General features: G+C 39.8%; 1 protein-coding gene across 11 annotated transcripts in view; it reads right to left on the reverse strand.

The window, feature by feature from the left end:
- Positions 1–736: 736 nt before the first annotated feature.
- Positions 737–16900, reverse strand: part of ABCC9 (ATP binding cassette subfamily C member 9) — a 74714-nt gene continuing 58550 nt past the window's right edge. For 8 of the 11 annotated variants that reach the window (XM_054072957.1, XM_054073009.1, XM_054073000.1 and 5 more), the window contains 10 exons: positions 15946–16048; positions 13519–13620; positions 11186–11306; positions 10074–10204; positions 9411–9489; positions 6369–6477; positions 6040–6143; positions 5181–5314; positions 4768–4830; positions 737–2479 (listed from right to left, as the gene is read on the reverse strand). In XM_054072957.1, coding sequence (XP_053928932.1) covers positions 2342–2479; positions 4768–4830; positions 5181–5314; positions 6040–6143; positions 6369–6477; positions 9411–9489; positions 10074–10204; positions 11186–11306; positions 13519–13620; positions 15946–16048 — 1084 coding nt within the window. In that variant the 3' untranslated portion in view covers positions 737–2341. Of the gene's footprint in view, positions 2480–3520; positions 3701–4767; positions 4831–5180; positions 5315–6039; positions 6144–6368; positions 6478–9410; positions 9490–10073; positions 10205–11185; positions 11307–13518; positions 13621–15945; positions 16049–16900 lie in introns of all 11 variants that reach the window. The other 3 variants (XM_054073026.1, XM_054073017.1, XM_054072956.1) reach the window with 1 other exon arrangement.

The raw sequence follows: 16900 nt of genomic DNA on the forward strand, positions 1-16900 counted from the left end.
AAAAAAAGCAAAGTTCAGCCTTAGCCCTTGGTGAGTATTTAACATCATATGCACACTGTAGTGCAAGGAGTTCATCTATAACAGTTGGTTTATATTTGCTGTTTCTCTTGGGATTTTTGTATGTTGAATAGGATTATATGCTTCAGGAATCAAATTGTCCTTTTAAATCTGCTAGGCAGCTGTGGGATGTGTACAGTAATCATCAAATACTTTGACTATGGTTAATGTAATACTAGGGTCAATATTCCTGCATGCTTTCATAAAATGAATAAAGCGTGCTGGTCTGTTTTTCTCAGCCCATAATGTATTTTCTTTTCTACATGTTTCAACAGCAGTATTAAGTTCTATAGCTCTGGAGAGATGCATGTGTAAAGAAGGTACTTCTTACTCCTGTAATGGCTTGGGAAATGCATGAGAGAAAGAAGATACTAATTATTGACACCTTTTAAGTACTACAAGATACCTGACAGAATCCCAGGCCCTTGGCAACCATTTAATGTAGTGGGAACCGGGATCTCATTGAGTTAGTTAGCACCACTTGAAATAAATCAGGACTGCATCGTCATCAAAGATATGCAGATAAACAAAGTTATGTCTACTTCATCTTCATACTGACTAAGGCTGACAGCTATGAATCCAATTAGCTTTTCAGTGAAGACAATGAAATTAAATGAAGAATGATTTTGGCCTTTTAGCTCTGGAATCTGTGTAATAACATGCACTTCCACTGTAAACATCTGCTTTATTTTTTTATTTTCTTTGTATGACAAAGTTCAACACTGGGAATAAATCCAGAAAAGAGCAAAAACTTTTCACAGCAGTAGACAGGGAAATCACAGAAGTGCTTCCCCTTATAAAATGTTCAAGATTGAGGTTTTTTGTTTAATTGTGCTACAAAGCTTTTATTGCCAACAGTTAAGATGAGAAAACCCCAAAAAAGATAAACCACTGTATAATTTTTACACTACTAGACTAATCCCAATTTTAAGTCCTACAATTTCTCCAAAATACATAGCAATTTTTTTTGTCAAGTACTGTGCCTTATGTTCTTTTCATTATACTAGAAATAGGTTTAAGCGTACCTCATGCTCTTGCTCACCTCATGCTCACCTCACGCTCATCTCACCTCCTGCTATGTGATAATAGACAAATAAGAATCACATTGAATAGTACTAGTGAAGCTGATGTCTCAAGCTCTGCCTTTGAAAGTGTCTGCGAAATTCCTTCAGGAGTTTTAGTGCCTGTTTTGCAGTTGTCACGGTTCAGGATCTAGCTGTATGCATTAGTCAAGTGCAGGCAACCTTTTAAAAGCCGTACGATGTAAATATGTATCTAAATTCATGTAAATTCTTGAAGATACAGGAATAATTGAAAATCATACCTTCTTGGACTAGTTCTGATTTAGAGATATGCCAGAAGTGTGTAAAAAAAAAAGAAAGGTTATCCCAGGATAAACAATAATGTGAAGGACTAAAGATACAAAAACCAATTAGTGGTTGGCTAATTACATGCAATTTTAAGTAGAAGATTTTAGTGGACATGTTTAAAAGATTGGCTAATATAAAATTTATGAATTTGGATTAATTTTAATACAAAGTCTTAAGATACTGTACAGAATTCCTTTACAAGTCTATCAAAACATGCATAATTAAAGGTTGATTTGCATCTTTGATTGAAGATAGAACAAATATGGGTTTAGGAACTGACTGTAGGGATAAGCCATCATTGCACTGAAAAATAGTACTGTGCCAATTATAGGGTGCAAACTAAAGAAAAGGACAGGAAGCATTTCCTTATTTCTGATTAAATTCCTTTCCCTCATTCACTGCTCATCCAACTACTACTTGAAGAGCAAAGTTTATGCCTTTGGAATGCAGCAGATTGCCCCAAGTGTTATGGGTTTGGATATTTTCTTTTTTTAAGTTTTCCCCTCTGGGAACTTAATGCTTCTGGGGTCTCATTTCCTTGACAAACTGCATGATTTGATATCTGGTTCCTGCATAGCATATGCAGTTTATAAGAGCAGTGCATTCTTTTGCTGTCTGTAAAAGAAAATGAAGTCACTAAAAAGTCTAAGGAAAATGCTATTTCCCATGAAATAAAAAATTCTGCCTCTGTGTGAATGTGTGTGCATGTGAAGTTTAATAGCTCTTAAATGAAGTGATATTTTTATTGCTTTGAGGCATACATGTATTGCAATAGCTTTCATTATTTTGAAAGATGGATGTGTGAAGAAAGATGCTCTAAAAAAAACAAAGATAAAAGTGATGTTACATTGAATGGAAAATATCTGCATTTCATTTGTTTGAAAAGAAGCTATTAAAATGCATTGTGCAGTTCTTCACATGTCAGCCCGGACAAATGAAGCAAAGATGCCGTCTTCTTGAGAAAGCAGGTTCTCAGGTGTATCATATTCTAAAATGTTTCCTCGCTTCATGACGATGACCAGGTCTGCGGTTAGGATGGTGTGAACCCGATGCTGCCATAAAGAAAATAACACAGAAGTTCTCATTATCATAATTCTCACTGCAGCTCATTAATAGGCCTAATCCATGGCCTACCAAGTTGTGAAAGGCTAACCTTGGTACTTGGAGTGGGTCCTTGTACTGTATCTTTAACCTGAAGAGATCTGCAATTACTTTACAGCCTCTGGCATCAAGCCTGAAAATACTTGTGCATGCACTTCACTTTTGGTCAGCTACTTGTCATTATGGACAGCATAGCTCTTGGAATAAATCCTACGGCATCACCAAACTACATCTTCCCCTTCAGGAAATATCGGTGACAAACATCCTGGTTATTTCTGCACTGTCAGGTGGCTTAGCATCCTGCTCCACTCCTTGGTCTCTGTACCCTGACTGCTCTGCATCTGTCTTAGGGCAATCTGCATCTGCCACCTTCTGCAAATCAATTAGCTCCTTCTGAGATTAAATTTGTGTGTGCTACAGGCCCCACAGGCAACAGGAATGAAACCAGGCTGAGTTTGATTTCAATGTTGTTTGAATATAGCCAGTCAGGTCTAGACAGGGCAAGCTCTTAAAGTGTGATATTTCACTATCAGGTCAGGGATTACTTTATAGGATGGATTCCTTTGACATAGAATTATGGAATTGTTTGGTTGGAAAAGATCTTTGAAATCATCAAGTCCAAACGTACCTGTCCACTACTACACCATATCTCTGAACATCTCATCTACTTGTCTTTTAAATACCTCCAGGAATGATGACTCAACCTCCTCCCTGGGCAGCCTGTTCCAGTGCCTGATAACTCTTTTGGTGAAGAAATTTTTCTGATGTCTAATCTGAACCTCCTCTAGTGCAACCCGAGGCCATTATAGACATGATAGATTCAGTGTTAGCTGCCTGTCTAAGTTTTAGTTAAATATGATTATTATATATAATCATGAAATTAAACAAACCCAGGAACGACTTAATAAACATCTTCATGCGCTGTCATCTCACAAGGTGTGCAGTAGAAAGAGAGCAGTGTGAAAGGAAACTAAAGAGGTAAAAATAACTACCAAAGAGCCAGAAGTCTTGTGAACAATGTGGACTGAGAAAGTCTACTTGTGAGTCTTCACCAAAGTGGTGAACAGGCCGTCCTCTTTGAGGAGTAAGTTTGAGGCAGTGTCACATTCAACTAGAAAGCCCTCAGAAAGGACTAGGACAACATTCGCATCCAAGATGTGAGACACACGATGCTGGAAAAAAAAGAAAAGAAAAACAGGTGGGTGAAGGAAAGATCAGCCAAGAATGAGGAGAAAAAGGAAATGAAGCCAGCTCTGTGAGAAAACGTAAATATTCATGTGTGCCATTTTGCTTGAGATACCAACTTTAGAGAGGCTAAGCAAAAGAAAAGTGAGATTCTAATCAGAAGGAACAACTCTGAAAATTTGAACGGCATGTAGCTGAAGGAGAATATGCTTACTGCTAGCATCTTCAGCATTTACACATCCAAGAACTTTGTAGCCTATTGTAAATGAGATACCTTAAGTGGTTTGCTTGACAGAAACTAGTTACTGACAGGCTTGAACCCAGAGTCCAGGAAGCATATACTGTAATCTTTAACCGCAGGACTAGATTCCAAACAAAGCAAATGAAACAGCTGTTGAATCATGGGTTTATCTCATGGATAAAATGTCAGTTTGTTGAGTAAGCCTATCGTCACAAGATGGAACACTGTATATGTGTGCACGCATGTATGAACGTGTATGCATACTTCGACAGATATACTGAACGTTCAGGCACTAGAAGTGGCGGGAAAGCAGGAAGAAATATCATAGACCCTTAGTTGAACAGATATTCATTTTTGAGCAATTCGGATTGATTCCAATTTTTAAAACCTTTATCATAAACCCAACTTTTTATTCTGAAAGAAAAGACAACCCAATGTAAGAAACTACACCTACAAGCTTTTGAAATCTCTGCTCCTTTTATAAATTACTGCCATTACTGTAGATACTATACATGGACTTCAGAGGCTAAATTCAAATCTAGATTTTGACGCAACTTTCAGTAATTGTTTAACCCATGGGTTTTGTTTTAACATTTTAGTGAGAATGACTTCAAATTTAATTTGAGGCACTGTAGATGCTGAAGTTTTCTGTAAGGTCCTTGTTCAGATCTAAGTGTTTTCACTTGGCTGACTTTTAAGATAGCACTTACTGCAAAATTTCAGGTTGATAGTTTGTGTCCCGACTTGTTCTAGTATCTGGGAATAGTCTGACCATGTGTTTTAGTTTTATCATTTGCTGGCATCAGTACTTACCGCTATTGTTACGACTGTGCGGTCTGCGAAGGCAGTCATCACAACCTTCTGCAAAATGTTTTCCTATCAAAGGAAAACACCTACTTCAGTTACTTTATCATTTTACATTCATGCGTCTTCAAGCACATAGAAGAGGATCATATTCCATTCTATCTCTGGTCTGCATACCGGATTCTCAGTAAGGAAATGCCACATGGGCGAAAGCAGGGATTTTCTACAACATTTCATCTTTTTTCCCCTCACCATAGACATCAAACCCCCAAACACATCAACAGAAACTAAACACAAGAGAAAAGGAGAAAAAAAATCTGTCAGTTTTCTCTGTTAAAGAGATCTCGTGGCTGACATTTAGGGAAGCTGATGCCTCCCCTTCTAGTAATCTATTAATCAATGGTGCTAATTGCCATACTCACTGTGGCCATGTCAATAGATGCTGTGGCTTCATCCATTATGAGAATACTACTCTTGCGAACAAAGGCTCGGGCCAGACAGAAGAGCTGCCTTTGCCCAACACTGAAGTTCTCTCCTCCCTCTGTGACCATTGCATCTGTAATAAAATCAGTTACTTTGAATGTCACACTGCTGAAATGCTGTATGTTTATATAGTAAGAACACAGCAATTTTGAGTGGGCAACATGAAAGCTCTGCTGGCACACAACTCCAGGGTCAGGCAGAATCATTGTGAAAAACAATAAATATAGTCTTATCTGTACCCTGGAATGGAGTGATGCCAAAAAAAGTGAGCACAGCTTCTTGGGAAAGGAGCAATCTATCATTAAGCAAATAGTTGCCGCAAATAGTTGCCACAAATAGTTAGCAAAACTGGTAGGCTGCAAGATAATATCCTAGTAATATGAAATACATTTAATATGGAAGGAAATATTCGTGATGCCTTCATGAATCAGATCTGAAGTTATAAGGAAAATTCTCTATCAGTGTTCTAGACAAGAGCTACAGCTCTGTTGGCAGAAATAGATTCTACTGAAGAACTGAAAGTAAAATTGCTCTTTTTTAACTCTTTGCTGACTAGTAACCCTACTGATGCTAAGGTGCCGCAGGATTTTTATGCGATGAGTGGCAAATTAGACTACTCTTCAGCTTTTTAGTAAGAATGTTCTCTCTAGCATAGAGAAAGAGTATTTATTAAGTGCCTGTCAACTCCTACATGATTGCTCAGAGTGTAAAATCTCATGTTTTTGTTTATATGTGTGCATGCTCATGCATACAAGATTAATTATTAGCCTAAGCTCCCAGAGACTTGTTCAGACATACCAAGGCCTCCTGGCAATGACTTGACCATGTTCTTTAACTGAGCAATCTCCAAAGCTTCCCAGAGTCTATCGTCAGTGCACTTGCATTCTGGATCCAAATTAAAGCTGCAAAGAAAACCATTACAAGAGTCTTGTTAATGCAATTAAAGTTTATTCAGGTCTTCTGCAAAGGAACTTTTTGTCATTGAGTATGTCACTTGACTTCCCTGGGACAGACTGTGGAGGTAGATTGGACTGAACTAGGAAGGTTTCCTCCCTTCCTGTTCTACAGCACCTATCAGAAACATATCATGCAATGCTGCTTGTCACCCCCTGATGTCATCCACCTACCGGATGGAGCCACTGAACAATATTGGATCCTGGAGAATAATGGAGAGTCGGGAACGGAGAGTTTGAAGAGGCAGTTTGCTGATGTCTATTCCATCAATCACTATCCTCCCTGTTTAAAACAACATGCAGAAATATGTGAGCGAATTGCACAAAGCATATGATCTGCAGGTAGCAGACAGAAAGTTCTAGCGTGGGCTGGACTACAGAGATTGAGGCTGTGTGTCTCTGTGATCTCTCAGCACCGTCATACAAACATAAGGAAGGTGAACGTAGGTATTAATGCAAGCCAGAGGGAAGCCAGCTTATGAGTGGTACTGTTGCCTTGCTCTCTTTCTCCACCTCACCCCCCTTCCCTTAAAGGAAATATGCGGGTACCATGCTATGTGATTAATGATAGCACCAGAAGTATGGTTTATTATGGGGTAACCTGAGCTATACAGCCAAACAGAACAAGAACAAGAACAATTTGTGTAACTAGCCATGTCCCCTGTCCTTGACTTTAACAGTTTCAGAAGATATTTGAGATTGTGCACAATCTCTTGTGCATAATATATGTATGTATCTGCAATCCATACATCAGGAGCCAAAACCGTCCTTTGAACTCTAGAAGGAATGGGGTAGCATTAACTTTTTAACTTGTTAAAAAGAGGCTGATCAGAAAAAGGCATTTTAATACCATTCATGCTGGTCCCTATAGATCAGTTTTATTTGAATGTTTGGTTGTGAATTATCCACATACTGTTCTGTTAGCACAAGATTACTGGAAACAGTCACATTAATCACTCTTTAACCTACTAGTTCATTCCCCTACAAGAAGTTGCTGCAACAGCTGGGATACTTGGTAAAGTAAGAGGATTTTTCCTTTTCTAGACACCACTTCAGGTCAATGAGCATATGGATCTCATCTGCAAACGTAATTTATGATGTGCTACATGTGGCAACTGCTGATATTCAGACAAGGAAGATGGGGGAAATGTACCAGAGAATCTGGTTGGCTGCTCTGTAAGTAGAAGAGGGTAAGAAGGAATCTTTTCCCTTGAATCCTCCAACAAAAGCTGTGAACTGTAGACCCCAGTGACTTTCCCTGGACACTTAAACTTCCTCTGGGTTATGGGGAGGGGATGGGCCAGGGCAAACTGAATGAGGATGTGGTGAGGGGTATTTTCATCAGGCTCATTTCTGCTGTTTCCTTGTGGATTACTTCAATGGGCAACTGCACTCCTTGCTGGAAAGTACTTAACATTAAATTCATCAGTTCTCTTTCCCAACAGTGAGAAACTAACCATGAACTGGCAAATAAATGGATACTCTAAGCTATGCACATATGCCTTTTCTGTCATTCCCAGTTGCTATGATACTGCATTTTGTAGGTTACTTTATGTGGCCCTATTCCATTGAAAGACTCAATTTCAACCTATCTGGACTATCAATAGTCTTATACTTTTATTAGATGGTCAGAGGAATCAGGATTTCGATTGTAGCATGCAAAGACCCATTGTTTTCAGACTTTCAGAAAGTCTGAATCAGGTCATAAGACTTCAGCATGAGACATTGGTGGTTGCATAAACTTAAGCAATTCTTTTTCTTCACAAATGAGGACATGAAAAAGGGTTAGCAAAAGAAGAGGTGCACTGATAAGAGAAAAAATAATATGGCATGCCTTGGGGATAGGGGAATGCATTTTTGATAGAAAGCAAGGTGCTCAAAGAAGAGCAGATGAGGAGGCCTAAGGAAAAAAAGGTAAGATAGAGAGGATTTGGGAAACCAGAAAAGTAACGAGGGGCTGTCATGCAAGACAGAAGAGAAATGACAAGTAGTTTGAGCAGAGGGCAACAAAAAGGAAACACTAAAGAACAAAGAAAGAAGTAAGAGTAGGGCAATAAAATGGAACACATCCAAAGTTAAAGAAATAACAGAGATGTAAGGAATCAAGACAGACAACATGAATGAAATCTTGATTCCAGTAAAGTTATTCAAAATCTTGTTGTGTAACTTTTGTTAGAGCCAGGACTCCACCCAGAAGTGGATCTGCATGGAGGCCAAATATGGGTCCAGCTGTTAGAGAGAGGGATGTGCACAAAGGACAAGCAGATCTCAATTAGAAAAGACTTAGGAATTCTCACTGGAAAAAATCAGGGATGCAGAAGGAACAGACAAAGAAAAGACACAGAAAGAAGGTTAAAGTAATAGAAAACTTTAACAAGTTGGCCATAACCACGATTATTATTAATTTGCGCTATTTATATATCCAGGAACTCTGGTCATGAATCTAATGCCTATCATTGTAAATACAAATACGCACAGAACCACAATAAAAGCAAGTGTTAGCATTAGGTTTACTTAACCTCCCACTGTGGTTTTCCTAGCAGATGTTCCTAGCAAATGTTCTGTGTGCAATGGCTAAATTAGAAAGATGGAAATCTTTGAAACAAAAAGGTCACTTTCCTGTAGGTCTCAATATACCTGCAACAGTAGGCATGTATATGTATTATAAATGCCAAGGTGCATACCAGGTCGTTCCAATTAGCTGGAGAACAAAATGCTACAGGAGTGAAAACATAGCAAAATGTTTCCAAAACCTTTAGTCAGTTTCTGCTGTAGCTGTGGGAAACCACAATAAAATACAAAATAAATATCAAGGGAATGGATTTGTTGAGTTCTAGTTTCTATTCTGCTAATATTTTGACAGCTATCAGAAGTTAATACAATTATTCTTTAGGGAGAAATTTAGAGGCTCCAGAGAATTGCAGATTTTTTCCTCCTATCTCAAAAATGACATATTGTTTTGTCAGAGTATAGGCAAAAAAAGTTAAAAAAAAATAGAAGTATAATCTGTGCGTAACAGTTCCTGAAAGAATTGAGTGCTACTCACAATAGGACACTTTGTACTTTGAAGGATCAGGCATAACAAGCCCCATTTTAATCAAGTATCTTCTGAGTCAGAGAGCCAGGACATAAACTATCAAAAAGTCTCCTTGCTTCTTCTGAGGAAATAAGAGAGGAGCAGGTCAGCAGTGACAATATACTCCAGTGAAAACTAACCATCAAATATGTCCACCATTCTGAAGAATGCCAAAGACAGGGATGACTTGCCGCTGCCAGTACGACCACAGATCCCAACCTGCAAAAAAACCCAAGACATTACTTATCAAAGGAAGCTGTAAATCAGTCACAGTCCTGGAAAAGCTGGACTGGAGTGCCCTGCTGGCAAGTAGGAAGGTCTTTCCCAATGCCTGGAGGCATACATCAAGTAAAAAACCCAAAACATCACAGCAACCATACTCCTCTTTCCTGTCTCTCAGAGTCATGAGGACTTGTCCCAGGAAGATTTTTGAAACTTCAGCATTTTGAACTGGACTAAATGACATTATATGCTGAAATGTGAGATATTCTTGCATTTTTACTCAGTTCTAGTTTGGTGGTCATCTAATGTCATATGGCCACATAGGTTCACTCTATGTAGCAGAGATGGAGTTGGAAAGAATTGGGACTCTCAGAAGCAAAACTGATCCCAGGCAAGAATAAGGTGTCATCAGTGGAATTTCTTCGACCCTTGCCTGGGGATCTCAGAGAGGACCATCAATATATATAGCTCTCACTGTGAGTTGTTGCTGTTCTTGGTCTTCTGCCACCTTAGAAAATAAAACATAATAAGGAAGGATCTGCTTCAGAATGAAGACAATAGGCAATTGTTTGACATGGTACCTTTTGTCCTGGTTTGATATATGCCTTAACATGCTTAAGAACAGGCTTCAGGTTGTTTTCATATCGAACGCACAAATTTTCAATCTTGATTTCCCCCTCCTGGGGCCAGTCTTTGGGAACTTGAGAGGGATCTGAAACAGTTACAGAAAAACAAACCAAAAAGAATGCCATCAGACGGACACCTTTTGTGACATTCCTTTTTCCTCTTCTCTCTTTCCTGAGGACCTTCTTGAAGTGACTTGAGAAATGTGAGTCCCAGTTTCTTGCAAAAAAGGAGCTGGGAACTGCCTGATGGTACACTAGCACTTAGCTTCCAGATCTCAAAACATAAGATACAGGGCAGATGCTAAAGTGGCTCTTGGCACTGGACTGGGGAGAAGCTAAATAAGCAGAGAAGAATGTAGTGTCAGTGCAGTGTTAACATGTTTTCTGGTCAGTAACCAGCATAGGATGGGCAGTGCAAGGAAGAATGTTGTTACTGCTGTACAACATGAGCTGTTGACATTATCACAGGTCATATTTCATCCTGACTTACAAATACACAGGCAGGTTTTGCCTTGTCAGACTAAGAGGCTTGGCTTTCTGGGGAAGCTTGCTGACTTGCAAGTCTTGCCCTCTAAGCAATTCTAAAATACCAGTCAAAGCCAATTTGAAATATGTGGAGTACGAACACAAGTGTGCAGTTCAGGGAAGAGTAGCTGAGGTCTGGTTGCCAGTGTGACCCTGTCCTGTAGTCCCCATTTGCTGCAAAAATCAGATATTTCAAAGCACATGACTAACAGTGCGTTTCTATTTTTTATCCATATATTTGTTTTCTGAGTTGGAGGATTTGTTCATCGCATCTATAACTGTGCCCTGGTACTTTCTGATTTTACTACAGGGCCATGCTCTGCCTCCCTGGCATTTGGTAGAGTATGGTTTTTTTATGTTGACCGGCATGGGCTACGTATTTCATAGCTGCTTTTGGCTATGTTTGTCACTCAGATTAGCTGGAGTTCCTACACTTCAATGAGAACAGATTTTGACTAAAGAGGTGTGCACGTTTTGTATGACCAAGTCTACTGTGCTTTCACATTACCACTTTGAAACCAAAAAAGATCAGCGTGTAATACCCAAGTAGCCATCATAGTTCTCCGACTCCATGTTCAGGAAGCTGTGTACTTTCTTTACTGCACCCATCTGCACCTCCAGATCAGCCAGATTCCTCACCACCCAGTTCAAATAGTTGGTTATCTGCATCACAAAATGAAAACAAGGACAGGGTTCAGCCTTCTATCTGTTCATCTACCTGTTTACGAATAAAGGTTGGATAGATTTGTAAAAGTATTTGGCCTAACAATCTAACAATACCCAGTAGCTTAGACAAACTGATCTCTAATCAGGACTGACTATTTAAGGCTGAAAATTGTAAAGCAATTTCCTAAACATTTCCTAAACATTCCTAGATCTGTATTTATGTGCTCATATAAAAAAGAAAAATTGATCTTATCAGCAACAGTTGATTGCCAAGAACCTTTGAAAATTGAGATACTTAACACACCTGCATAAAGGTTTAGAAAATGAACACAGTGAAAACATCCTATACACAAATATGTTCAGAGAAAGGTTTTGCCATTTATTTGTGGGTAATGCTGAATCTGCCAAATCAGAAGTTTATTATGCATAAACCACCCAGCCCCACTTCTTCTCGATTAACCTATTACTGATGCAGTAGGCATACAATAAATAATTTTCACTGAGATACCTCAATAACATTTGTTGTAAATTTAGAGGATTTAGTTGCTTACTTTATCCTAAGACAGAGTTAGTCAAGGAAGTATTATTTCCTTCATTGTTCAGCTTTTGAGTCAGGAAGTTACAGGAATGGGTACGTTTGCAGAGATGTACCAACATTACTAAACAATCTGCAGAACTACTGCTTGGGGAGTAGCGGGTTGTAATAATACATCAGGCAGATTTGGTAAGAGAGCCTGGCATCCAAAGGGTTCCACCCTTTATTTCAACCCTCAGTTGTGCAAGGGAGTTGGAGTGTTTATACAAGGGGAGAGAATAAGCTTCTGGATGTCTATGGTAAGCACAGTGTTGGTACAAACTGTTTGCTCTCATCTAGGTCCAAAAATTATCCCTGTCTTAGCTCCAAGGAGGAATGATGCAAAAACCTGTGTTGGGGAAATAGGTAACGATTGAGCTGCATTCAAAATTTCTTCAGTGTTATTGTGGGGCAGGAGAGAAACAAGTAATCATTTGGTGGCTACAGCATCTTTTTCTCTTTTATGCCAGACTTCAGTACATGGCTAATTTGCACTAATGATCTATTTGCAAACACAGACTAAATACAAAGAAACCAAAGATGATGCAGACATCTTGGCGCTTCCAGATCTCTGCTAATGAAGCAGAGCTACCAGGAATGTTTTCAGAGTGAAGTTGAAGCGCTGGGACTGATTCTCAGTTGCTGGCAGATTCTCACAGTACTGCAAGAGCAGCACAAAGGGGATCTAAGGCCACCCTAAGGCAGCTGTTGAGAACTTTCTGTTGTAACCATGGGCTCAGCAGTGTTTATGTGCAAAGCTGAATCTCAGCATTAGACCCATACCCATATCCGCTGCCCATACCAGTGCCATAAAGCAGCCAGCTTTGTGCCATGCCAGCTACAAGTTCAGAAATTCTTCCTGCCATTATCTTGCTGCTATTGTCCTTACTCTCATGTTTAATTTAGTCATATACCTGCTCTCTGTGGTGAGCATACTCACTCTGTGGTCATGGTACACTCTCAGACTCTCTTACAGTCTACCACTCTAAAACACTGTTTCTTCATGTCTCAGGTCAAATAGCTCAGTGTTAATAATATGCTCAAAATGGCTAGCATGCCACCACAATCTCATTGTTCCTAACTCCATCTCTTCTGCTTTCCTATTGCTACTTATCACAATGAAACATGCCTACCAGCCCCAAAGACCCTAATCCCCAAATCCATACAGAATTTTTTGGGTAATATTTGGCATCTAATTTCCCTCCAAAGATAGAACTAGCATTTCTTGTTCATCAGCAATTATTTTATTTGGTCTTTGGTTAAACATTACTAAGGTTATGACAGTCTGTGGGATAGTAGTTTTTGGCAGGTTTTGCCATATACACGTGGAACCAACACTGTGTTGTGCAAAACAGAATGCACAGCAGGTCCTCTTACGCATTTTTAATTTTCCTGCTCTGCTGGGGAGCACGCAGGGCCTGGGAATGGTTCTGTTTTTTTAATTGGCTCATAAAACCTGAAGCAAGTCCAAGTTGCCCTGAACTCTCTCAGCTTTGGCTGAAATCCATTATTTGCAAAATTGTTTTTTTTTCAAGATTAAGAAAGCTGGAAGAAAACCGTGTATATATATTTTGAAAAATATTATAAAATTAATACATTGTTCTGAAAGTTCTTATGCTTTGCCTTGGTACATACCGTCAGAGCATACAGGAGACCCAGCCCCACAAACCCGGAGTTAAGCCCTTCGGTGATGGAAGTGACAGCTGCAGTAAGAACTATACAAGCACCGAGGTAATCCTGGAGTGAGAGAGAGGGGGGAGACAAGATTCCAGGCAACATTAAAATGCAGCAACAAATAAACATCTTTAGTTGCAAAGCAGGTTCACTTTACTGAGGATGATTGCTATAATGATACCTAGTCCTTAATTCTAGTTTGATTTTCCTGGAAAAGGTCAGGAGTTTTGGTGCCCAACATGAGGCACTCTAAAGGAGCTTGCTCGACACAAATGAAACAGGACAGTATTTTGTGCAAATTCAGTTAGGGTAAAATATCTCAGTGTGGCCAAACCCAAAAGAGCAGTTGTTAAAAAATCTAATGAGCTCATATAAAAACCCCCAATCATAAGAATGGCAAAATAGTGAGACCCCAAGTTCCTACCACTGAAACAAATCGTGTCCACTCCATTTCAGGCCTTCTTAAAGATGGGTCTGCCTCCCAAAGAAAGAGAAGTACAAGTGACTTCACAAAGTCCATGAAGGATTTTGGTAGAATTTATGCAGGTGACACACATATTTTATCGTCACAAGTGGGCAGACGGACATACAGTGCTTACATCATGCCATGGAACACTGTGCATGGTGAAGGCTTCCCCAAGCCTGCTATACACTCACAGCCTGCAGTGAAACACTGTGTAGGTGTTGGTAGTGTGGACTCTGAAAGCAGTACAGCTATGTAGTTGTGGTGCTGCAAATGAGATACTAAGCCTTGCTCCTTCACACCACTTTGAATTTCATAGTGACTCTGTGGTAGATACCTGAAGGATCTCAGCTCTGTTGCATGGAGAAGACTTGCTTTACAGAAATTGCTGTATGGGCTGTATTAGAAAGATAGGACTTTGAACCCATCTTCCTGATGTGTACCTCAGTTTTGAAGTGATTGCCATGTGGTGTCATGTAGTTGTCAAGGTGCCTGGTTCATGAGACTGCTGATATTCCCACTCTCTCACTGCTCCCTGCATTGTATTTACTTTGGATTGCAGGGTTAGCATTTTCCATCCATTTTTTTCCTTCTGCCTGATAATATCTTGCCTGGAATCTTTCCCTCTGAGATTTGAAATGAATGCTGCCTAGTTCATCTGTCTGTAAAAAGTGTTGGTGAGCAGATGACAGACTCAAACAAAATCTACAGGGAAGTAGGAGTACAATGGTCTCAAATCTCCGTCAGCAGCTGGGAGTTGCTATTAAACCCATTAAATTTTAAGTGATAGTAGTACTGCTGTGCCATCAGGCCGAGCTAAATAAACTCTTCCTCGGAGTGACCACATTATTTCTGATGCTATGATGAAGCAATATTCATTCCTCATGTAAGCAAGTCTAAGACTGTGAGACATTAGCAGTCATTGCTACATTTTATTGCAGTATTGCTTGTTGCTCTGTTATTTATCTGTCTTTGATTTGGAAGCAAGTTCATCTTGATCTTGGATGCTGTAGGAAGCTGAAAGCTTTGTGCATGAGTGAAAGCTGTGTCATCATAAGAAATGGAGCACAAATTCGTTGCTCTGCCAGCATACCAGGAAGTGAAGGTAAGGGTATAGCCTTTGAAGTGAGGATTAATCACGCTGTTACTATTTATGTCTAGTAGAATCAGGTCACTGCTCTGTTTATTCAGTGCTCTTTTAGTGTCAGATGAATAAGAAAATCACAGTGATTTTTCTTGCTTCTTCTTGCCTTGCAAATGAGGGAACCTCCACATATGCTGTCCCTGGAGAACCCCATAAAAGCCAAGAGCCTGCTCATTGGCACTGGCTGCATTGCGTCCTGCTGGCATTTGTTTTTCTGTTGAAGTCTAGTTCTGCCATCTTTCATGATATCGAACAGTACTGTAAATCACACAGTATAGGCTCACAGCTGCAGTAAGGGTACTGCAAATGGGGGCTCTAAATCACAGCTGTGCAATAAAACCTGTTGCTCAAGAGATATCTCAAGACCTGGAACATCAACGGTGCCTAGAACAGCCCTGACAGAATGATGGCACAGTTCACAAAACTACTTAAAAATCATGCTCTGCTTTGGAAGTAGTTCCTGCTGTGGCAGATCTGCAGATGCTGCACAGTAGTAGAGAAAGCCTTATTTCAAGTTACGTAAATGTTTGTTCTTACACTCTTTTCAGACACTAGACATCACAACAGCAAAAGATGAGAGAGACTTGTATTTTCTTACTCCTGGCCAAGAAAGCTTAAAAAACCCTGTGGGTTTAACATAAACAATCCTGATCTATTTTAAGAAACAGTGTGTATAATCTCATCGCGAGATTAATTCTCATTATTATCTTCTTTGCATCAGGCAAAGTCTCTGTTTGCTTCCAAGGTTTCAAAACCATGGCTGGGACTAAACTGAACGTACCGTCCTGACCTCCAGCCATCTGTTGGCAGCAGATAGAAATAAGTAGGCAATGTTATTCGTGTCTGTCAGTTCCAGCATACGTTGTTTAAATCTGGCTTCGTGCCTGCCAAGAGCAAAGTTGTTATATTACAACACATTACGCACTCATACACAAAAGGATGAAGCTGCAAACTCTCCTCTCCCTCCCCTCCCCCCAGACTAAAAGTTTTTGCTATTCTCCCTTTGCCAATCTTTGAGTTAAAAACTCTTCCCTAAGGACCCATACCTGCTGCCAGTGCTCTCCTTAACCAGGCAGAGCTACACATACAACGGGGAGGAATCTGTTCAATGAGCAATTATATTGGTCTAGATTTTGGATCAAAGCCTGTCTCATCAAAGAGATTGCAATGCTAGGGTGCTAGGGATAAGTTTTAATTCCCAGAGCATATGCACTTTTATAGCTTTGCAATGCAGATGCTCTATCCTTCCAGTCATCTCACAGGTGAGTGCTGCTGTGGCCCCTCAGCAGAGGGCTGACCCGTCAGCTTGAATTCTGATTTCAGAAGTTATCTGGCCAGCTGCAGGAGTTTTGAACAGGAGTGACATCTCTAAGGTTTCAACTGATGTAGACTGTAGATTGATGGGAAGATCAATACCTTTCAGGTACTCAGCCAGTCGCACACCGGCTAAGCAACTCAGACAGCTACAACGAGGGAGAGGTATAGATGATTTCTGATTACAATAATCAGTGGTGTGGCCTTCCCTGTCACTTGTTTCTCTTTATTCTCACATAATTCTTATCATCTTTAAAGACCAGTGGAAGGATGTCAGAGTGTCTAAGAGCATAGACACACTCTGGAGAGGAAGAGGAAATCTTTGTTGATGTAAGTACACTAAATTTGTGGTGCCTTGCAGTACTTTAGGTATGACCTGCAGTCAGATGGAAACCATTTCACTGTTTCACATTCTACTGTCT

The sequence above is a fragment of the Cuculus canorus genome, chromosome 1 (assembly GCF_017976375.1).
Source record: "Cuculus canorus isolate bCucCan1 chromosome 1, bCucCan1.pri, whole genome shotgun sequence".
Lineage (NCBI taxonomy): Eukaryota > Metazoa > Chordata > Aves > Cuculiformes > Cuculidae > Cuculus > Cuculus canorus.